This window comes from Saccopteryx leptura, chromosome 2, assembly GCF_036850995.1.
Source record: "Saccopteryx leptura isolate mSacLep1 chromosome 2, mSacLep1_pri_phased_curated, whole genome shotgun sequence".
NCBI lineage: Eukaryota > Metazoa > Chordata > Mammalia > Chiroptera > Emballonuridae > Saccopteryx > Saccopteryx leptura.
This window is the reverse complement of record NC_089504.1, coordinates 354,175,032-354,194,015: the sequence shown is the minus strand read 5'-3', so window position 1 is coordinate 354,194,015 and position 18,984 is coordinate 354,175,032. Positions and strand designations below refer to the sequence as shown.

Sequence of the window (18,984 nt, the reverse complement as noted above, 5' to 3'; positions counted from 1 at the left end):
CTCTGTCTCTCTCTTCCCCTCCCGCAGCCAAGGCTCCACTGGAGCAAAGATGGCCCGGGCGCTGGGGATGGCTCTGTGGCCTCTGCCTCAGGCGCTAGAGTGGCTCTGGTCGCAACATGGCGACGCCCAGGATGGGCAGAGCATCGCCCCCTGGTGGGCAGAGCGTCGCCCCCTGGTGGGCGTGCCGGGTGGATCCCGGTCGGGCGCATGCGGGAGTCTGTCTGACTGTCTCTCCCTGTTTCCAGCTTCAGAAAAATGAAAAAAAAAAAAAAAAAAAAATTCCATCTGGTTCAGGGCCCACCAGGTCATGATGCCCAGATAGCGAAGGCAGTCAAGACAGCACCGTCCAGGCCACGGCAGCCCGAGACTCCAGGGCGTGAGTCCCAGACCAGGCAAAGCAGAGCCGTCCACTCTCCCGGACAGTCGCCACCTCGCCACCATCCCCTGAGGGACGAGAGGTGATGCAGAGTAGAGGATAGCAAGGACGGGAGGGTTCTGGTTCTGGTTCTGGGTAAGATGGAGTAAACAGACTGCATCCTGTCTCTCCCACTAAATGCAACCAGAAACCCTGGACGGAGTGAATATGTGGGGCTAATACTTGAGGACTAAAAAGTAAACAGTTGCAGGTGACTTGGAAAGAAGACAAGAACTTGAGTCTCACTGAATTCATGGGTGAACTGATCGTTCTTTTCTCTCCTTATTCCCTACCCTGAATGGGATGTACCCTCAGACCCAAGAGTGGGCGGTGAGGACAGACCGAGCACTAGGAGAAGCCCCCTCGTTCTCCCCCAAGGGGCAGTGTGCTCAGAGAGTGCTGACCCCTCACCCACCTTTCTCATCTTCTCTGCTCTCATACCCCTGACCCTCGGCAATCCCGAGGTGACATCGGGGTAACAGGGACCTGTGGGGGTTTAGAACTAACTCTGAGTGAGGGGAGCCTTGCTCTTCAGCAGGTAGTAGGACTGTGATCCCAAGAGGATGGGGTGAGCCTCCCTTGTTTCTTTTCTCCTCTCTCTCCTGCCATTGGCTCCCAGACACCAGCACAGTGAAGAAAATGCGTGGCATAGCAAACCACACATTTCTGACTGGGCCACCAAGAAAAGGAGTCCCAGGAAGGCAAAGTACCAGAGAAACCACCAAGAGGGACAAACTTGGGGAAACAAACTCATAAAGTTGTCTGTGAAATCCTGGGTGCCAAAGACGTGAGGACTGAGCACACAGCCTGCCGTCCAGATGTAAGACGGACCGCTGAGTGATGTACATGTGAGACAGAGCTGCATAGCACTGCAGAGGCTCTGAAAACTAGGCTGCACAGAACCGCACTACACAGAAGGCAGGTTAAAACTGCAGTACGCCCTGGCCAGTTGGCTCAGTGGTAGAGCGTCGGCCTGGCGTGCAGAAGTCCTGGGTTCGATTCCTGGCCAGGGCACACAGGAGAAGCGCCCATCTGCTTCTCCACCCCTCCCCCTCTCCTTCCTCTCTGTCTCTCTCTTCCCCTCCCGCAGCCAAGGCTCTATTGGAGCAAAGATGGCCCGGGCACTGGGGATGGCTCCTTGGCCTCTGCCCCAGGCACTAGAGTGGCTCTGGTCGCGACAGAGAGACGCCCCGGAGGGGCAGAGCATCGCCTCCTGGTGGGCAGAGCGTCACCCCTAGTGGGCATGCCAGGTGGATCCCAGTCGGGCGCATGCGGGAGTCTGTCTGACTGTCTCTTCCCGTTTCCAGCTTCAGAAAAATAAAAATAAAAAAAAAATAAAAACTGCAGCATGAACTTAACAAGGCTGTTTGTCTACTAATGTCAAAATATCAACATTCTCAATAGGATTTCAATAAGAGCAGGTACGCCATAACGTTCAAAATGTCCAATACACAATCCAAACTTACTAGACACCTGAAGAACTTGGAACATTTCAAATAGCAAAAGAAGATAAATCAACAGATGTTGATATCACGAGGACACAGATGCTGAAATTATCTGAGATTTCTTTTTCTTTTGTATTTAACCATTATATCTGAGTTTTTATAGGAGCTCTGACACAAACACTTCAACAAGCAACTGCAAACACTCTTGAAAAAAAGTGGAAACAGAAGTCTTGGTAAAGAACCACAAGATATGAAGAGTCAAATGGTAATTTTAGAATTTAAAAATATAATAACTGAAATTTTAAAATAATTACAGAATGAACTCAACAGCAAATGGGGATGACAGTGGAAATAATCAGTGAACTGGAACATAGATCAACTGAAATTGTCCCAAGTAATGAACAGACAATGACAGCAGATCTAATATTTATGTCAACAAGCATCCCAAAAAGGCAGCAGGAAGTGTGTGGTGCTGAAAAAATATCTTAAGAAGTAAAGGCTGAAAACTTCACAAATTTGGTGAAAGACATAAACCCACAGATTCAAGAAGTTCAGTGGAGTCGGTTGAATGATGGTTCCTCCCAAAATACAAATCTCCTTGTCTTAATTCCAGGAACCTGTGAATGTTAACTTATTTGGAAAAAGCATCTTTGCAGATGTATTTAAGTTAAGGTTTTGAGATGACAAGATCATCCTGCATTATTCGAATGGCCCCAAAATCCAATGACAAGTGAGTCTGAAAGAGAAAATCAGTGGAAATTTTAGAGCAAGCAGCGGGCAATGTGAAGGCAGAGGCAGGACATGGAGTGACACGGCCACAAGCCTAGGAATGCCGACAGTCACCAGAATACGGAGGGGCAAAGAACGGCTTTCCCTTAAAAGCCTAGGAGGGTGTGTGGCTCTGCCGAATCTCAGACTTCCAGCCTCCAGAACTATGAGAAAATAAGGTCCTGTGGTTTTAAACCACCCAGTTTGCGGTATTTTTTTTTTATGGTAGCCACAGGAAACTAATACAGTCAGCAAACCCAAAACAGAATAAACTAAAATCTATGCTCAGTCACATCATAACGAAACTGTCCAAAATTAGCAAGAAAAAAAAAAGTTCTTAAAAGCACAGTCAGAGAAAACAATACAGTAACTATAGGGAACAACAAGTTGAATGAAGGTAGGTTTCCCATTAAAAACCATTTAGGCCAGAAGAGAGTGGAGCCATGTTTAAAAGCTGCTGGGCAAAATGACTGTTAATCCAGAATTCTATATCCAGTGAAAATATCCTTCAGGAACAAATATGAAAGAAAGAGATACTCGAGCCAAGTAAAACAAAGAGATTTTCACTGCTGACAGACCTGGTCTAAAAACTGGCAAAGAGAAATTCTTCAGAGAAAACAGAAACTGTACCAGAAGAAAATAAAAGAGCAACAGAAAGGGTAAATGTTGTGTAAATATAATAGACTATTTGTTTCATCTTGAGTTCTTTGAAATATATTTGTGGATTGCAAGCAAAAATTATAATATTATCTGGTTGGTAGTTATTTTTTTCAATGTATAGAGGTGTAACATGAATAACTATCATTTACATGGGGGGGTTTGAATAACTATCATTATGATGAGGGGTTTCTACATTTCACTTCAAGCGGTCAAATACTAGTTCTAAGTAGACTTAAAAGTTATGTATACTGCAATCCCCAGAGCAACCAGCCCCACCCCGTATGTAAACTATCAGGGACACAGCCAAAATCACAATAGACAAAATGTAATACTGAAAACACTCAAATAATCCAAAAGTATGCAGAAAACAGGAAACAGAAGGGGTAAAAGGAACAAAGAAAACATTACACAATGGTAGATCTTCACCCAAACATATAATTAAATGGAAATGGTCTAAGCATACCAATTAAAGGCAGAAATTATGAGAAGACATAAAAATGCATGACACCACTATATGGAATCTACAAGAAACTCATCTCCAATATTTTGATATAACTACAATGACAAAGAGGGAACAAGATTACACCACACAAACACTAATGAAAAGAATGCTTGAGCAGCCACATTCATTATCAAAGTAGACTTCAGGGCAAAGAAAATTACAAGAGACGAGGGTGGGGGACATTATATAATGGTAAAAGGGTCGCCTGGCCTGTGGTGGCACAGTGGATAGAGTGTTGACTGGGAGTGCTGAGGTCGCGAGTTCAAAACCCTGGGCTTGCCTGGCCAAGGCACATATGACAAGCAATCAATGAACATCTACAGTGAAGCAACTATGAGTTTGGTATTTCTCGTCCACTACCCCTGTCCTCTCTCTGTAAAATCAATAAATAATTTTAAAAAAAATTAAAAAAAAAAAAAGGGTCAATTCACCAAGAAGATAGAACAATCTTAAAGTGCATGTAATAACAAGAGCTTCAAAACATATAAGCAAATGCCAATTTTACAAAACCTTTTCGGGAACTACTGCATACTGTGTAATTTTATTGAGAAACCATTCTCAAAAAGACAAAACTATGGTGACAGAGAACAGGCTGATGGTTGCGGAGGACTGGGAGTGGGAAGAGGGCGTGACTGTCAGGTAACAGCACAGGGAGCCATTGGGGCTGATGCTAAACACTGTATCCTGACTGTAGTGGTGGTTCCTGAATCTGTGTATGTTATAATTCATAGAACCGGCTTGCCCTGTGGTGACGCAGCGGATAAAGCGTCGATCTGAAATGCTGAGGTCACTGGCTGGAAACCTGGGGTTTGCCTGGTCAAGGCACATATGGGAAGCAACGACTGCGAGTGGATGCTTCCCATTTCTTCTCTCTCTCTCTCTCTCTCTCTCTCCCCCCTCTATCTAAAATCAATAAATCTCTCTAAAATAAATAAATAAAATTAAAATTCATAGAACTGTATGCACATCAAAAAAATGAATAAATAAAAGGGTGGAGTGTCAATTTTACCATAAGAAAAAAATTAAAAACAAAAAGTGCAGAAAGAAAAAAGAGAGCAGGCTCTCAAATCAGACCCACCTGACCCTGAACCTGCTGATGCACTTGTTCGCTATCCTGTGGCAAGAGAATCTTCCTCAGCCTCGGCTTCCTCATCTGTGAAACGTGACTAATGGGGAGCCTGCCTCAGGCCCAGCAGGAACACGAGCAGGCAATTAACAGGCACTTCTTATTCTCCTTAGCCTGTTGCCTGATAGTAACTGGGCTACAGATATGACCTATACTTCACCCCATCATCACTGTTTTCCAAGGGTCCTTTCTGTTATGAAGAATTCCAGCACTCGTTTGATCTGTGACGAACAAATTAAACTGCAAACATGGAGGGGTGGAAAAAGCTCACGACTGTAGACAATGGGGTGGTTGACTTTGCCTCTGCCGCTGAGTCGGAATTCTGGGGGCCAGCAACTTTACTTTTCAATAGCCACCCATGTGGTTTTCAAGCACAATGAAGTGTGAGATCCATGAGATCACCGAGTAAAATAAGCAACTATTTGCTAGAAGTGCTACTTCACAGCTATGTTAACCCGGGCGAGTCTACTCCCTAAGCTTCAGCCTTTCCTCCAGTAAAAGGGGAATGGTAAGAGCAGTGACCCAAGAACCTTTTTTTCTTTTAAGAGAGAGAGTAAGAGAGGGAGGGAGAAAGTGAGAGAGAGAGAGAAAAACATCAATTTGTTGTTCCACTTATTTATGCAATCACTGGTTGATTCTTGTATGTGCCCGACCAGGGATTGAACCTGCAACCTTGGCATGTCCGGATGATGCTCTAACCAACTGAGCTAATTGGCCAGGGCCCAAGAACGTTTGCAATTATAAATGAAACAAAACAGCTTAGCAAAACACCTGGTACACAGTGAGTACTCATTAACTGGTGAGGCCATTCCTAAGAAGTACTCTCGGAAGAAAATGAAGGCTCTCACGAGGTAAGAATCTTACCCACAGTCACAGAGCTCGTGGGAAGACGTCGTGCTGAAATCTGAACTCAGGTCTGCCTGGTTCCGAAGTCTCTAGTTTTCCTATCATGTCACACTTCACTGTGTGAGTTCTGGAGGATGAAATACTTACACGGGCGTTTCTGCATTTTCCAAGGCGAGCAAATCCACCTGTGGATGATGACTGGGTTGCAAGCTGTTCGTTATAACAGGACTTGGAGACCTGACACCTGGAACACAAAATGGACTTGTTGTTTGGCTTGGAAACACTTTGTCAGTAACTTGTTTTCCACAGTAAAAAGAGAGAGAGCGAGAAAGAGAGAGAGAGAGATTTCTGTCACCATAAAATTATGGAATTCCCTTGAACAGAAATCTGACAGCCTCATAGAGGGGAACTGGAAAGAGAGAAATTCTCTGCCACAGAGAGAGGTTGTTGAAAAGCTAACAAATGTTATTGTGCTGGGTTTTCTAAAATCCCAAGCAAACCGAGAATGAAAGGGATTTTATGTGTCTCGTTCTACCAACTTCAAAAGTAAAATCTATTATATATACAGAGCACCGCCCTGACCTCCCCAAATTCTTAACTTCCCATCTCCAGTGAGACACCCCAAAGAGAGTAATCATTTCCCCCCTTCTGAGAATGTCAGATAACTCTTTAATGTAAGGGACTCCACACATCCCGCTGCTCTACATCAGCAAGCCGCCAACATTTCAGAAATGAAGGAAGTTGTAAGGAAACCACAAATGCAGGCATACCAAGTATTTTCACTCTGGAAAAATCTAATGTGAGAAAAAAACAAACTGATTTTACTTTGGAGAAAACTGTTCTGACTTCAGCGTTTTTCAACATCCTTCTTTTGTAATTTACCCAAACGTTCTGGGAATCCAGACAGTAGGAGATGAGATGGGTAAGACGGGTAACCCCAAGCCAACAACGCATGTTACAGACACTGGTCGTTTACCTTCACAGAGACTCACTAAGGCAACCACTGCTCTTACTTTATAAGGTAGGAAGGGCGAAGGGGGACAGAACTGGGATTTCAACTCGGACTCCTCCGATTCAAAAGCCTGTGTTTTCTCCTCTACATTTCAACACCGTGTGCATAAGACTTCGTAATTCCTAAATTTCTCTACATCAGGTGATCCCTGATCTGATGCTGTAGGATGGCAGCGAAACCCAAAGACAACGGTGTGTGTGTTCTGAGTAGACTTATTGAGTTCTGGCCATGGGATCGAACAACCTCTCTAAAGCGGGCCATGTGGATTCTAGAGGATTCTAAGCCAGTGGGATGAGTTTCGAGGGCCTCCTCTCTCCAGACTCAGCTCATTCCCATACTGGGTTGGACACGACCATCTGCCCACAAGTAATGACATCTCCTGACGTCGTTCTGATACTCAGACTGACTTCAGCCCTGCGCTGGCTGCACAGAATCGTGAAACCAGGGACAGCTGTTTCCCACCGAGCTCTCCCGCTGGCCGCAGAGGCCCACACGCTTGCTCACTTAAGTTCGAGAGCTGAGCGTTCACGGCGTTGAGCTCCCCCAGAGTGGCCCTGCGATCCGGAGGGCTGGGACTCAGGTCAAGAAGATCACAGGACGGCGCAGAAGGTTCACTGGTGGTCTGAAAACAAAGCAAACGCAAAGATCATTTGGAAAAAAAGTGTCAGGTCGCTTATCACCTAGGCTTTTTCTCCCCAGAAGCTTTCCTTTGGAGAAAGGAAGCTTCTACTTGGATGCATCTTGAGGGAGAAATTTCCATGCAACAGGCAAATTAAGCACCAGTCACATCTCACCCTCTACGTGGGTTCCCGCTGAATTAGAGCATCTTCTTCTGACTTCTTACTAATAACTTAATAATGTCAAGCTATTAGGGCAAGTACTCTACACCCACCAAAAGCACCCCAGTCATTAAGGAAGAGCTTTTCTTTTTGAAGACTTACTTTTACGTAAGCCTTGCCCCGCTCTGTATAATTTGTCAACTGCTCAAACTGTGTATTTTATAACATCTCACTTACATTGGCGTCTTCCTTCTGGTTATTTTGCTCCAAAATCCTCTGTTGGTTTCTAATAAACCTGTTTGAATTAGCAACATATAAGTATTTAAAAGAAAATGGACATGAAAATGCTTACAATATTTAATAAATTATTAATTTGCAAGTATTTAGGAACAAAAACAATCAGCTTTGTCACCACTTAATTCCCAATAAAGTACTTTAATAACCTTTTCCCAGAGTATAGAGGTAATAATGCCCTTTGGAGAAAGCCAGAAAATGGGAAAGTATTAAACATAATAATAGTTCCATCACCTAGAAATGGTCCCTAATCATTTCTAACACCTAGAAAGAGTCCTTAACATTACAATGTATTTCCTGCCAATACACTTTTCTGTAAATTAATCTATTTTACACTTAGTGGAAATTACACTTTACATAATTCTGTATTCTTTAAATTATTTTTATTTATTCATTTTAGAGAAGAGAGAGAGAGAGAGAGAGAGAGAGAGAAGGGGGGAGGAGCAGGAAGCTTCAACTCCCATATGTGCCTTGACTGAGCCATCCCAGGGTTTTGAACTGGCGACTTCAGCATTCCAGATCGATGCTTTATCCACTGTGCCACCACAGGTCAGGCACATAATTCTGTATTCTAATTCAATTATTTTGCAAGCATTTTTTTGTTATTCAGAAATACAATCTTTAGCCTGACCAGGCGGTGGCGCAGTGGATAGAGCATCGAATTGGGATGTGGAGGACCCAGGTTCGAGACCCTGAGGTCACCAGCTTGAGCACGGGCTATTCTGGTTTGAGCAAAGCTCACCAGCTTGGACCCAAGGTCGCTGGCTCGAGCAAGGGGTTATTTGGTCTGCTGAAGGCCCGCAGTCAAGGCACATATGAGAAAGCAATCAATGAACAACTAAGGTGTCGCAACAAAAAACTGATGATTGATGCTTCTCATCTCTCTCCGTTCCTGTCTGTCTGTCCCTCTCTCTGACTCTGTAAAAAAATTAAAAAAAAAAAATACAATTTTTAGCGGCTGCATATTTTACTTTATGAATGTATCATATATTTAAGTATTCTTATTATTCCCAAATATTTAAGTTATTACCAATTTTGCCCTTATAGTTTTCCATAAAAATTCAAAGTCATTTGTCATATTTTCACTGTTTATCTTCATTTTTATAAGACATCTGATACCTTTTATATCTTTTAAACAATACTGACCTTTTATATCTTTTAAAAAGTTTATACTGCTGGTACACTATAGGTAAAGGAGGAGCAGATAAATAAACAAACAAGTAAAATAATGGGTTTGAAAGAATAGTAAAGTTGAAGGTAAAAGTCTAAGGTCCAAGTATCAGCATCACTATCAAATAGCTAGATGACCATGGATCTGACTTCCTAACCCATATTTCAGGGGTCTCAAACTCAACTCAGCATGTGGGCTGCAGAGCAAGATCACAGCCCTTCGGCAGGCCGCACTAGGTCTACAAAAGGCAACTGTTACGCAACACTTTTCTCACTGCAGTTGAAAACAAAAAAAAAATCAGTACAACAAGCACAATCGTACATGCAGTTTACTCAGTGTCACAAAACGACCAGAAACTGTAGTTCGCATCACAACCGCTGTTAACTAAGCTAATATCTAGCTAGGATGCTAGAAAAATGAAAAATACAAGTAGGCCCCTAGGCTTACTTAATTTTATCCAAAATATTTTGAACTTCGTGGATTAGTCTGCGGGCCGCACAAAATTGTTCGGCGGGCCGCATGCGGCCCGTGGGCCGCGAGTTTGAGACCCCTGCCTTATTTGAACCATCTCCTCAGATGGTTATGCTCAGGGGCAAGGCATCTGCAGGTAATACAGGTGGAGGAATGTGGAAATGCTTTGCAAACTAAGAAATGCTATAGAAACATGGTATTCATACTATGACTCACTGACTCCGTGAACCTAAATACTTTAAAGTCTAAAACAAGTCGGGAACCTATGGCTCGGGAGCTAGATGTGGCTCTTTTGATGGCTGCATCTGGCTCACAGACAAATCTTTAATAAAAAAAATAATAATGTTAAAAATATAAAACATTCTCATATATTACAATCCATTCATTTCCTACCACTCATGTTCATGGTTGCGGGAGGCTGGAGCCAATCACGGCTGTCCTCTGGGACAACACCAAATTTTTATTGGATAATGTGTAACATACATAGGTCGTTGTATGGCTCTCACAGAATTACATTTTAAAATATGTGGTGTTCATGGCTCTCTCAGCCAAAAAGGTCCTCGATCCCTGGTCTAAAAGCTTACAGTGACTGGGAACATGCCCTTAGTTTAAAGGATATTTCCCTTTCTGAAACACCTGTGTGTTGTTTTTTTTTCTTCCATCTACTTACGGCATTTACTTCTTGTATGCTAGTTAGTTACCTGCTGGGTATGAACACCCTTCATGGCTCAAGCCCTGAGTAATGCTTACAGGAATGTCTATTTCCTTATTTCCATAACTATTCCCTGGATGTAATGAGTGGAGACCTCTGGGGATGATAGAATAGGTGAATTTATTCTGTATGTGGGATGGGTGTGAAGCTTTGGGAACCAAAGGACAGGCTGTGACAAGGAGAATGATGCCTCCCCCCCCCCCAAGATATCCCCATCCTAGTCATCAGAACAGTGAATATGTTAGGTTAGATGACAAGTGGAACAAAGGCAGCTAGTGAGCTGACTTTAAACAGTTATTTCAGTTACTGATTTTAGAGAGGAAGGAAGACAGAGAGAGACAGAAATATCGATCAGTTTCGCATGCACCCTGACTTTACTCTGGAGAGCATCCTGGTGATGATACAGATGAGCCCAACGTAATCACAGAGGCCCTTCAGTGTGGAAGAGGGAGGGAGAGGACAAGCAGGAGTGACCCCATGTGACAAGGACTCAACTAGCTGATGCTGCCTTCCCCCATGTAGGAAAGGGGTCATGACCCAAGGAAAGCAGGAAGCTACTAGAGGCTGCAAAAGTTCAGGAAATGAAGGAGACGACTCTGGAGCCTCCAAAAAAGAAATGAACGTAGCCCTGCGGACACCTTGATGACGACCCATTTCCGACTGGCACAGAACTCAGTAAGATGCTTTATGTTGTTTTAGGCAGTCTGATAATTTGTTACAGCTGTGGTAGCAAACTCACATGCCAGATGTATCTTTTCTAGGGGCAGGAGTTTCTGCATCTCAAGACTTAGTGTTTCTGTGTCACAATGGACTGCAGTTGCTTTAGATACACACAGTTCAAAGCTGAATCTGAAAGAGCTGTTCATGGGTGTAATCTAACCGCCCGATATCTGGACCAAATAAACACAAGTCCCTGCAGAGGAAGCTTTGAGTGACCGGTCTTCTGGTTTGGAACAGAATTCTCCACGATGAAAACCAGAAGGCAGCACTCTGCCGAAAACCATGTGGTTCTCCTTAGCTGTCTCTCCGCTGACAAAGGCCTTCTGCCGCAGAAAACAAAGGGCGAAGGGTCTTGAGTTTGTTCAGAGCTAAGAGAAGACCGATCGCGGGGTGCCCGGGCTCTGCGGGCGCCCCGTCCTCTCTTTGTATAAACAGCTGCTGTGTGACGGGCGGCAAGCACAAGAGAGTGAGGCCAAGGGCTGATGTCACAGCTATTGGTTTTAGTTCCCTGATTCTCTTGGTTCATTCACAGTCAGCGGGAGGAAAAATTTGGTCAATAAAATTAAAAGGCTCAGTGGGATGTTAATGGGGACGAGGAAGACATTAATCTTGTAGGGGTGTCAGTGCTGTTACATACATCACCTCATTTCATTTCCCAAACACAAAAAGAGAAAACCCTCCCCAGCAGTAGGACTATCCTCTTTCACAAACAGGAAAAAAACCCCAAAACCCTAAGTCTTAGAAAAGTTAAGCAACTTGTCTGAAAGCACCAAGTTCTGACCCGGGGCGATTTTATCGCTGGTCTCATTCTTCATCAGCAGGCTAGGAAGACAAACGCTGCACAAGGACATAATCCCAGTCATTCTCGGCGGAAACGGTGCCCGGAGGGTGTCTCCAAAGGCCTCTTAGGAGGAACGCTATGGCATTTAGTGAGTAGGGGCAGAGACACTGTCCCCCTCAAAATGCCAACACCACTCGTACTCAGAAACACGGCTCTAGAAACGTGTGGGGATCTCAGAGGCTGCGGAGTTTCTGTGGCAGGAGAGCCCAGGGGCAGGTTTGGAAAGCGGTCGTCAGGAGACTGTCTGTAGCAATGTTTTCAGACTGAGGAACAGGCCGCCTGTCAATCAAAGCGCAGCGCTGCAGCTCTGGGCGGGGCTCTGGGTACACGTTCTCTCCCTGGGTCTAGGGTCTACGGTGCTTTCCCAGAGCTTCCCGGACTGCTCCTTCCTTCAGTCTGCCCCTCGTTTGGCCAACTCCCCCTTGTCCCGTAGCTCTCAGCTTACAGGGCAGTTCCTCAGGGAAGTTCCCTTCTCCCAACGTGGACTGGGTCCCGATGTGATGCTCACCCCACAGACCTCCTATACTTTCATTCCACAGCACTTATTTCGACTGCCAATTGTGTAGAGATTTACAATGTAAGGTGTTTCCCTACAATACGATTAAAGAACTACTATTCTGATGAATGACTAAATGAGTTAGGAACAACGTACATGCCTAGTAAGTGAACTGGGAGAGAAACAGGGCACACAGTGCAGCTATTAAAAATAATGGTTTCGGCCTTGGCTGGTTGGCACAGTGGGTAGAGCATCAGTCCAGCATGCAGAAGTCCTGGGTTCAATCCCCGGTCAGGACACACATGAGAAGCAATCATCTGCTTCTCTTCCCCTCCTTCTTTCCCTGTCACAGCCAGAGGCTCTATTGGTTTGAACGTCAGCCCCAGGTGCTGAGGATAGCTTCGTTGATTCAAGCATCGGCCCCAAATAGGGGTTGCCAGGTGGATTCTGGTTGGGGATTCTGGTTGGGGCGTATGCAAGAGTCTGTCTCTCTATCTCCCCTCCTCTCAAAATAATAATAATAACAACAATAACAATAATAATAATAATGGCTTCCCAAAAGCATGTATACATAAAAACATAGGTCACACAAAGACATGTTATGCAGGGAATAAAACCAAGGAAGAAACAAAAGTATATATAGTCCCTTTATGAACATACCTATAAAAATTTTAGGACAAACTGAAATATTAGTGACAAAATTAGGAGTATTTCAAATTTTTCCCTTTGTACTTTTATGAACAAAAAATATTTTAAAAATCTATGTTCATATAAAAAATTTCCTCATTGACTGCCTGGCTTTTCATAGGATATTTTCTCCATATCCTCCCCCTTCTCTTCCCACATCCTCGTCCATTTCAAACCTAGGCTCAGCCTCACTTTGACAGAGACGCTCTGTGTACAGTACTGAGGCGTCTGAGAGCCCACGGTGTGCTCGGTGCAGACATCAGGTGATGAATGCAGGTCCTGCTCACAGGCTAGGGGAGTGCGCAGCCTGAGTGAGTGTCCAACAATGCTTCCAGCACTGCGCCTTCTTGCAAGCCACACAACAAGCTGCCCGAAGACCAGGACCACGATCCTCTATCTAGGGAGGAAGGTGACCTTGTTCTGAACTTGTTCTTGGTCTTCCTGAGCGTTCACCTTGTAGGCACTCTAACAAGAACGCTGAGTGACTGGCAGTGAAACTGGACTTGGTGGCGGGGCTGGAGGGGGTGTACCTCCCATCTGCTTACCTCTCACATCCAAGGATGGCATTATTCAAATCCTCATTCACCTGGATGAGCTCCACGGTGACGTCTTCATTCTCCACCACCACGAGCAGGTCCATGATCCGCTCCTGCATCTCCCGACTCGTCTTATAAAGTTTCTGTCAGAGAAAGAAGACAGATTTCCTCTTCCATGCTTAGCAGTGTTCTACAAAGACATCGGACTCCCCAACCGATATCCACCAGGGATCACCTCCCTCCACCGTGAGCCACCTACAATATATTACCAAGTATTTAACTACGGACAGCGCATCCTTCCTCTCAGAAGGCCACGAATTATAAATGATTATATTTTCCTCTCAAAATCAGAATGGGGGTCATAAGGACAAATCGGTGCACGGCATGGAACGCAGGACGAGAAACTGGAAGCAGAGGGCGGGAATTCTAGACAGACTGCTTCTTAGCTGTACTGTGAGGGGGGAAAAATCACTTGTTTCCTAAATCTCAATTTTCTCATTTGATAAATGAAAATTATACTACTTGCCACATCGGCCCCAGGGTTGACATTAAAATCCAATGAGACGGGCATCATGAGGAACCGCAGAGCTACAAAGTACGGCCTATCCCGTAAAATGCGAGTGTCACTGGAGGTTGTGCAAAAAAGAAGTAGTTCAAACATATTTACAGCAACACGATTTTCCTGTGATGGTTTACTCAAATAAACACCTGAGCTCTGCAGTCTAAGATAAATGGAGCCAGAATTAGAGAACGAGCCTAGGACACTATCTCTGTTTGGATGACCTAGAATCACGACAGTCAGCCACGGCTCCGGTCCCCGATCCAGCCGCTGTCCGTAAGCACCAGAAACAGCAACAGCTGACTTACTGTGATTCTTGATCTCTGAGGCCGAGGGTCTGGGAACCTACATTTTTGGAAAATAAGCCTCCCAACTGTTTCTTATACACACTGACATTTGGAAACAGCTGCCTTCCAACCTTCTTCCTCCTAGCCGAGCCTCCAAATAAGCCCAATGAGTATAAAACGAACCGTAATATTTCTCCAGACGCACCTTGGCTGGAACTTGCCCGTGGAATAGTATACGAACAGCGGGCGAAAACACAGGGACGTTCCCCCTTCCCAAACGAAAGCAGCAGAACTTGCTAAGTCATCGCACGGTTACATTATCTGGGTGTTTTATTTCCCCCTTCAAGAAAGACCCGCTGCAAAACCCAAGCTGCACAAAACCATTTAGAATCTCAAACCATCTATTACAAGGCTCTGACAGGAAATCTCTAAATAAATAAATCAAACCATTACTAGCTGGCATTTAGACTCAGAGGTAAAACCCAGGACTCTCCACAAAACCATAACAGAAATATTTACAAGACAAAAGGAACTGAAAAGTGGGGGAAAAGTGAGATGGACAGATCGATGACAGACTCTGGGTTTCGTACCTGGCAACACGCGCGGCCAGAAAACGGTCCTGTTTGCTAAATAAATACTCGGCCCCTCTCGGCCATACCACTAACTTTTTTTCTTAAAGGTCCAGTGTTGGTCAAATAAGTTTGTAAATGTGATATATATGTTTGCTCGCTTGTGACTTATATTGGGTGTGGGGGACAGGCTATAGGCAGGCCAGGTCGTTGTAGCCTGGGGTTTGGTTTTGGGACTAAGCTTTTCCCCACACCCTTGAATGATTGTATTATCTGGGTGGTGCACTCTCATGAGGAATCCAATTATGCCTTGGATGGGTGACTTTGTATGGGAGACTTCCTTGTTTGTATATTGGATTAAGGGATTTTGGTTTTCTACACTATAAAGTGGGACAGACCAGGAGGCCAACCAGGTGTTCGAGATTCGCCTGGAAATGGAGCAAACACTGGAGGAGGATTCAGAGGTTCGTGAGTTGCAGCTTGCCCTGGATGTTGCGGAGAGCCAGCAGCGGCAGGAGGCCGCGGCTGAAGCTGAGGCTGAGGCTGAGGCTGAGGCTGAAGCTGAAGCTGAAGCTGAGGCCGGGCCCGGAGCTGCAAGGTCTGCGGAGCAGAAGGCTGCGGCAGCCCGGGGCTCGAGACTGGCAGCAGGAGCTGGTGTTTTCAGTTCCTCTTTGGAGGATGAGGAGAATCGGACTGGAGTTGTGATCTGCAGTCTCCAGAAGATGGAAGCCCAGCTGGAAGGAGCACCTACTATGGCCCCGGTAGGTCTGCGATTTTGGGACATAGGGCTGGACATGCTTTCCGGAGCAGAGATGGAAATGCTGACTGCCATTGCCACGTGCTCCTCTTTGGGACAGTGTACGACCTGCGAGGACGGCAGGGATGAGGGGGGTGGCTGACGCCCCATGTGCGTGGACTGATTTCCTGGACTACGACCGGAGTGGGCATTGGCTCCTTTGTTGGATGGACTTACGGATTTGGGATAAGGACGGAGATGGGGAACTGAGGAGAAGAAGGCTGGTGAGCTAGAAACCTTTGATTCTTGGAAACTCGGATAAGTCAGTGGCTTTGTGAGCACTGAGTGTGACTGGGTTTTGGAGCCCAGTGTGTATTTTTACTTGCCCGCCGGGTGCAAGGTAGGATTAAAGGCTATGGCCCATCAGCTTTTGGCTCCGCTGTTTCTTTACCGACTGTCCGAATCCAATGCGAACCTGCAAGGGCCGGGCTGCTGTGATTGTGGCCCTGGCCATGCCTGCTGGCTTTACATCCAGATATCAAACTATTTCCCGCTTTGCGGCCCAGATATGTTCTCTGTCAAGCTGACCCAACTCAGCATTATCACATGAACGCAACCAGAGACTAAAGGTCAACAAATGGTTGTGGTCACATCCTAATAAAACAAAGACAGGTTGTGGTCACATCCTAATAAAACAAAGACAGGTGGCAAGCGAGATCTGGCCCCCCAGGTATAGAGCAAAGAGAAGAGACTTTAGACTTGGTAAGACCAAAGAGCCTCTCACATATACATGCCTGACATGCGACTGAGTTACATTTTAGCTCTAGGGGCTTTTCCCCCCCATCTATAAAACAAAGATCACACCAACTATCTTGTAGGGTTGTTGTAAGAATAGGAAATGGTGTATTCAAGTCCCCCTCCCCCGCCCTGTGTCTGGCATACAGTGGGTCGTCAATAAATGTATTATGGCTGCGTAAAGAGGTTTCCCTAGAAGCTCAACTGGATAACTAATATCCTCCATGATATTCACACCACCACCCAGGTCCCAATATGATACAAAAGCAAGAATGCAGAACAGCATTTAATACGACGCCCATGGTGAATGAGAACCCTTCCTCTGTCCTCACCTTCCTGAGTGCACAGAAATTATTCTTCTCGCTCACCGCAGCCTTGCTAGAGCAATGTCAAGATCAAGGAAATACAATGGCTGTTAGAGGCCTGTGACAAACATATATAGATACAGATAGATATAGGAATTAATTTGAAATGAATGTGCAAGCAACTTCAATAGCCCCTGGTCATGTGAAGCCGCTGGCCCCGTGCCCTCTGGGGAGGGGGATGGAATGGAAACAGGAAAGGAAGGCCACTGCTCTCAGCAGGTTTGCAAAGCGAAATCTAAACCACGTCTTCAAAAACCAGCCCACTCTGATCTCGGCAATTGATGTCTGTCTCAGAGGAGGGCCCAGCCACCGGGAAACAGTGCAGATCAAGGACCCCGGACCAAAGGGACGGGTCAGACGTTCCCCACCGCAGGCACCTGCAGCGCCGGGGACGTGGGAAGCCGGGGGAAGTGAACAAAAAAAACCCCACACAGGAACAGCTGCTGGGGCGTATGTCCAGCACGGAGCCCCTGCGACAGCCTCCCTGCACACCGCATCAAAGCGAAGGCAGGCTTCGAAGTTACAGGGAATTGAACAATCGATTCAAAAGTCTTTGGAGCAAAACAAGGAGCTCATTAGCGGTGGCCTCTTCTGGCTTCCAGATGGCTCCTGCTCCTCCACCCAAGCACTCAGGAATTAAGGAATTAAAGAGGGAGATCCCTCCACACCCTCCACTCTGCCTCGGACTGTCCCAGGCTCCTCAGCACAAGGCAGCTCAATACACAGGGAAGGAGAGGTGCCCGGACTTCTCTTTTAAAAAAGTGAAAACAGGAAGAAATGTGTTTACTGGAAAGCCTTCTCTAGAAACACTATCTGAATGGCAAGGCCCCTATTATCAGCCTACAGCATATTTCCTCTCCCCCGGGGCACCGCACCCAGCCTGCCAGAGACCAGAGGAGGTCTCTATCAGCTCTGGAGAAAAACTACCCCCACCCTAAAACCAAACACTTCTCAGCCAGCCGGCCTTGCTCACGCCTCTGCTGAATGCATGCAAATTCATCATCAAGACAATCCTCAGGGTCTTCCACTCATTAGCACCCTTTCGACCTTGCCCCAAGGATAAATATTGTTAACCATTAGGCTTACCAAAAGCCTTTGTCTCCAGTAAATCCTTAGCCCTTCTTTTTTTTTTTGTCCTAAATCATTAATTCTTCAACAGAGAGCACCAATCTATTCAAGAGACATTTCATGAACTCATTCAGTATACAAAGCATAGACTGTACTCTAAACAGGCACTGTTGTATGGGTTTAGAAATTTAGGACTTGCTTACTGCCTTCAAGTTGCTTCCAACCTAGCTGGAGAGCTAACACATACCCGCACAAAAGACAGCAGGTTAGCCGTCTATGCTAGCAAGTTAGTCCTGGGCTCAACACAAGAAACATGGCCGAATGGACAGAACACAGGCTCAGGAGAAGGAAGTTCTCACTCCGGCCCCCTCCCCTGCCACTGCACAAGCAAATCAACCCCTTTCTGAGCACACAGCCTTCTTTCTAAAAGAAGAGACAGTCCCAATGGCACCGACAGTCCGTTCCACTTGTATAAGCTTCTGAATAGCAAAGTCAGTAAGAGTGATCAGGAGACGATGACTTTTTATTTTCCTCTTGGTTTTTTTTTCCCCCTTAACTGCTTACAAATTACTCTCATAGAATCACATTTGACATTCACAAGATTTTAAGCATCTCTAGGAAGTTAGAGTAAGGCTCTCCCTAGTCATCCCTTCAAAATCTGAGCTCACTTTGTTCTGCCCAAGATGAAAATGTCCTGTTTTGTCATTGTCCCACTGGGGCTGCACAAAAACACGGTAAGAAAGACCACAATGGGAGGCACCAGGAAGTCAGCTAGTCCGGGTCCGAGGAACGCCGGCCAAAGCCAAGCGCGGAAGGCCCAGCAAGCAAATCCAAGAACACGTGCGGCAACGTTTCATTCCTGTGCCTGGAGCAGATGCTCTGAACTGATATATAAACACTCACTAGATTGCATGCAGCCTCAGAATCTTTGTACTCCAGTCTGGCGAACTAAAACCAACCCAGTCTTCCCCCAGTAACGAAGCTCTTAGTCCACAAGCAACACAGTAGCGAGGAAAGGTGTTTACTGTGGAAAATAAGTTTACTGATTACGAGTCTAAGGAGGCGCAGGAGCCCCCGTGAATTAGCGCAGCTTCAGGAGCTATTGTTCCGCGTGGACTGCAGAC

General features: G+C 45.6%; 1 protein-coding gene across 1 annotated transcript in view; it reads right to left on the bottom strand.

Moving 5' to 3' along the window:
* Positions 1 to 18,984, bottom strand: part of TOM1L1 (target of myb1 like 1 membrane trafficking protein) — a 55,738-nt gene that overhangs the window by 10,214 nt on the left and 26,540 nt on the right. The window contains exons 8-11 of the mRNA XM_066364621.1: positions 13,491 to 13,624; positions 7,791 to 7,848; positions 7,279 to 7,396; positions 5,910 to 6,006 (exon numbers count right to left, since the gene is read on the bottom strand). Of these exons, the coding sequence (XP_066220718.1) occupies positions 5,910 to 6,006; positions 7,279 to 7,396; positions 7,791 to 7,848; positions 13,491 to 13,624 (407 nt within the window). The remainder of the gene's footprint in view (positions 1 to 5,909; positions 6,007 to 7,278; positions 7,397 to 7,790; positions 7,849 to 13,490; positions 13,625 to 18,984) is intronic.